Source organism: Fonticula alba (genome assembly GCF_000388065.1).
Source record: "Fonticula alba strain ATCC 38817 unplaced genomic scaffold supercont2.2, whole genome shotgun sequence".
NCBI lineage: Eukaryota > Rotosphaerida > Fonticulaceae > Fonticula > Fonticula alba.
This window is the reverse complement of record NW_009242972.1, coordinates 883,015-886,375: the sequence shown is the minus strand read 5'-3', so window position 1 is coordinate 886,375 and position 3,361 is coordinate 883,015. Positions and strand designations below refer to the sequence as shown.

General features: G+C 65.6%; 2 protein-coding genes across 2 annotated transcripts; one reads left to right on the top strand and one right to left on the bottom strand.

Annotated features, from left to right (window-relative positions):
* The first annotated feature begins 218 nt into the window (after positions 1 to 218).
* Positions 219 to 2,746, top strand: H696_01219 (hypothetical protein). The gene is made up of 4 exons (XM_009495104.1): positions 219 to 805; positions 977 to 1,336; positions 1,473 to 2,110; positions 2,326 to 2,746. Exons 1-4 carry the CDS (start codon positions 253 to 255, stop codon positions 2,701 to 2,703), a joined length of 1,929 nt encoding a protein of 642 aa, XP_009493379.1. The 5' UTR covers positions 219 to 252; the 3' UTR covers positions 2,704 to 2,746.
* A 245-nt stretch (positions 2,747 to 2,991) lies between these two features.
* Positions 2,992 to 3,351, bottom strand: H696_01218 (hypothetical protein; the record flags this gene model as incomplete). The annotated part of the gene is made up of 2 exons (XM_009495103.1): positions 2,992 to 3,214; positions 3,335 to 3,351. 2 exons carry the CDS (start codon positions 3,349 to 3,351, stop codon positions 2,992 to 2,994), a joined length of 240 nt encoding a protein of 79 aa, XP_009493378.1.
* Between the last annotated feature and the right edge of the window lie 10 nt (positions 3,352 to 3,361).

Sequence of the window (3,361 nt, the reverse complement as noted above, 5' to 3'; positions counted from 1 at the left end):
CACCCGCTAGACGCTGCACGTCGTACGCGGAGCATGCCCACACGCACACACCCCTGTCCCCCTCCCGTCCGCCTCCTCGTCTCGCCTCGCCTCGCCCGGTTACCCTGCACCCTCCGGCGCCTGTGTCTGCCCTCTGCGGGTCTTGGGGGGCTGCCATCTCCCCTCCGGTCCGCTGACGACCTAAACACGAACAACACACACACACACACACACACACACACACACGCACGCACGCACACACAGAGACAAGCAATGCCCCTCACCGGTGCCCCCGCTTCATCAGCGCCGCAATGGCCGGTGGAGTCGTGCTACTACACGACCGACCTGCTGCTGGTCTTGACGAAGAACTCCCTGTCGCACTTTGCCGAACTCTTCGCCGAAGAGTCCCTGGAAAGCCCGGCCCCCGGGCGGCCGATCCTCCCATCGCACTCGGACTTTCGCGAGCGCCTGGCCGGCGCCCTCAGCGGTCACCAATCCCCCCCGGTCATCTGCGGAAGCGTGGCCGCTCGCCCGGGCCCTGGTGTAAGCCCCTCGGCGGCGTCCACCACCGCCGCCACCCGCGCCGCCGCTCCCGGGGACACCATTCACGCTGTGGCCATCCTCCTGATCAACCCGGATCTGGACCATCTGGATGCCAGCCAGCGCGCGGATATGGCCTTCGTCCGGGGGTATGCCAACCAGGTGATCGCGCGTGCCCGGCATGAAGGGCAGATTTACTTCAAGTGGTCCTCGCACAACATGGACTCCATGCGGCCGCTGTCGGCCCTGACCTCGAATGCCCCCTCAACCGGGGGCTTCCTCGGACGTGCGTCGCAAGGCCTTCGAGTGCCTGTCCCTTTGGCCGGCTTGGGCGCTTTTTTTCTTGTGCTAACAAAAAAGGACCACTTCCTCCGCCATGCCTCCGGGGGTTGCGGTTGTCTGCTTTTCTTCTTCCTCCTCCTCTCCTTCTTCTTCTTCTTCTTCTTCTTCTCCTCAGCCCAACTTGGCTTGGGCATTGCCGGGGTCGAGTCACTGACGGCCGAGGTGCCGCTGCTGCTGGAGCGCTCCACGCGCTTGTCTCAGCGACCGGTGGACACTTTCTGTCCGGACTTCCCGGCGAGCGATCGTGCCCCCGGATCGCCGAGTCCAGTCGATGGCAGGGCTGGCGGCTGGTTTTCGGTCCCGCCGGCGGTCTGCTCTCCGGCCGCCGACACGCTCTCCCCCGGGTCCGGCTTCAATGGAGCCCCGCGCCCGAAGGAACACAAGCACACGGTTTCCCTGTCGCAGGCGCGCCCTCTCGGTCGTCCGGATGGCCGTTGGCTTGGTGTCTATGCCGTCTCTGTGCCGATCGAACTGGGTGCGTCCCCCTCTCTGATGCTCTCTCCTCGACCTTGTGTCCACCTCCGCGAAGGGGGCCCCTCCGCCTCCTGCTCCTGCTCCTGCTCCTGCTCCTCCCCCCCAACCCACGCTCACCGACCGTGACACATGGATAGATTGGACCGACGTCGACACCGCCTACCCAAAGCCCCTGTCGGTGCTGGTTGTGTCGCGGTATGACGCCCTGGCCGCGGCGGCCAATGGCGCCCCGGACCTCGGCGGCATGGCCCCCTCCGGGGGGGCCGGAGCGGCACTGGTCGATCCGCATCGGCGTCTGCTCGCCGTCGACATGAATCAGCCCGGCCGGAGCATGGCCGCCACCTCCTCCCCCGGCGGGACCATGGGCTCGGTGTCGCCGGAGACCGCATTGGCCTCGGTTCTGGGGCTGGATGTCCGTCAATCGAACCTCGAGCAGAGCAGCGTCCCCTGGCAGGTCCCTGGCGCCGGGCAGGCATCTCGCCCGGGCGAGCCAGCCGATGAAGGATCCGACGAGTCGGTGTCCATGAACACCACCTCCACCGCGCTGGTGTGGCCACTCAATCTGGCAGCCAGCGTGGATTTGCCAAGCCCGGGCCCGGAGCCGCTGCCGGTCGCCGGGGCCACCGGCTTCGCGGTCAGCATTCTCCTGTCGGACAATGTGAGTCCCCACCTGGCGGCCGAGCTTCGCTCGGAGCAGGCCGGCTGGCTGTGCACGGCGTCCGTGCGCCTTGGTGACCAAACCCTGCAGCTGGTGAACAACCAGTTCCTCATGAGCGTGCGTGTCGGACACCATTACAGGTGGCCGGGGCAGGGGAGAGGGCGAGAGAAAGCGAGTGTGCTCATATGCACTGCCTGCCTTTGCTTCTGTGTTTTGCCTTTGCTTGTTCCTCACCCCTTTTTCGCCCCCTCCCCCCTCCCCTCCCCTCCGTCGTCCCTTCTTTTCTTCTCTCGCTGCCCTCTTGGCTTTTCAAAATGGCCGGGGTCCTGAAGTCGCACTTCCCCGAGCCCATCCATTTTGTGCCGGCGGAAACAAGCACCAGCTTGGCCTTCCGCGGGTCAGTGCCCAATGCCCAGCTCCGGCACTATGGCGAAGAGCTGGCATCGGACATCCGCCAACGCCCGGAGGGCCTGTGCCTGCGGTGCCTCTTCCGCCGGCGCCTCTCGCGCGAGGAATTTGCCCCACTAACAGTCCACCTGCGGGTGCGGCGCCCTCCGACCGGTTGGCGCCCCGGGTCCGGGCCGCCCCCGGTGGATCTTTTCACCGGCACCGACCGGCCAACCATCAGCATGGTCTTCCGCCTGCCGGCCGAGTGCGTACACCCAAATACCCGAGGCGGGGTCGGACCGGCGCGTGTGACCTTTCAGTAGATGGTAGACACATCAAATGGACCCTGCTCTGGCTGTGGTGTGCTTGTTTGTTTGTTTGTTTGTTGGGGCTTTTTTTTTCGGAACGCCAGCTTCACAGGTGCATGGTACACAGGGGACCCAAGCGGAAAGGAAGGTGGGGATTTGAACAAGTGTAAAGGGGGGAGGGCGCTTAACTGACAAGGGAAAGGTATAAGGGGGGAGACTCTCGCGACCTGTGGACAACAGGACCAGTCAGAGGGAGAAGGGGAAGCAGAGAGAGAGAGAGGGGGGGGGGCGGGAGGGAGCCATTTAGAGGGGCCCACGGTGGCAGCGCCACAGGATGCGCAGATCCCAATCGTCGGGGATCGTGGGCGGGAGCTCCCCATCGTCCGGAGTGCCCTGCAGCTGGCAGGAGCGGTCCTGGAGGCAGCAAGCGCACTCCTTGCTGGAGTGGCCACAGGCGCTGTATCCGGTCGGGCAATCGCCGAGGACCGAGCACCGGCAGCAAGGGCCATAGTTGTCAGGGTTGTCCCTGTGTTCCGGGCAAGGAGAGGAGGGGAGGAGCAGAGGAGCCGGGCGGGAAAGTCAGCGGGAGCCAAGGAGCAGCTGGCAGGAGGGCCACTTGGGGCAAGGGGCAGCCGCGGGCACGTACGAACGGGTCTCGAGCATCGCATTCGAC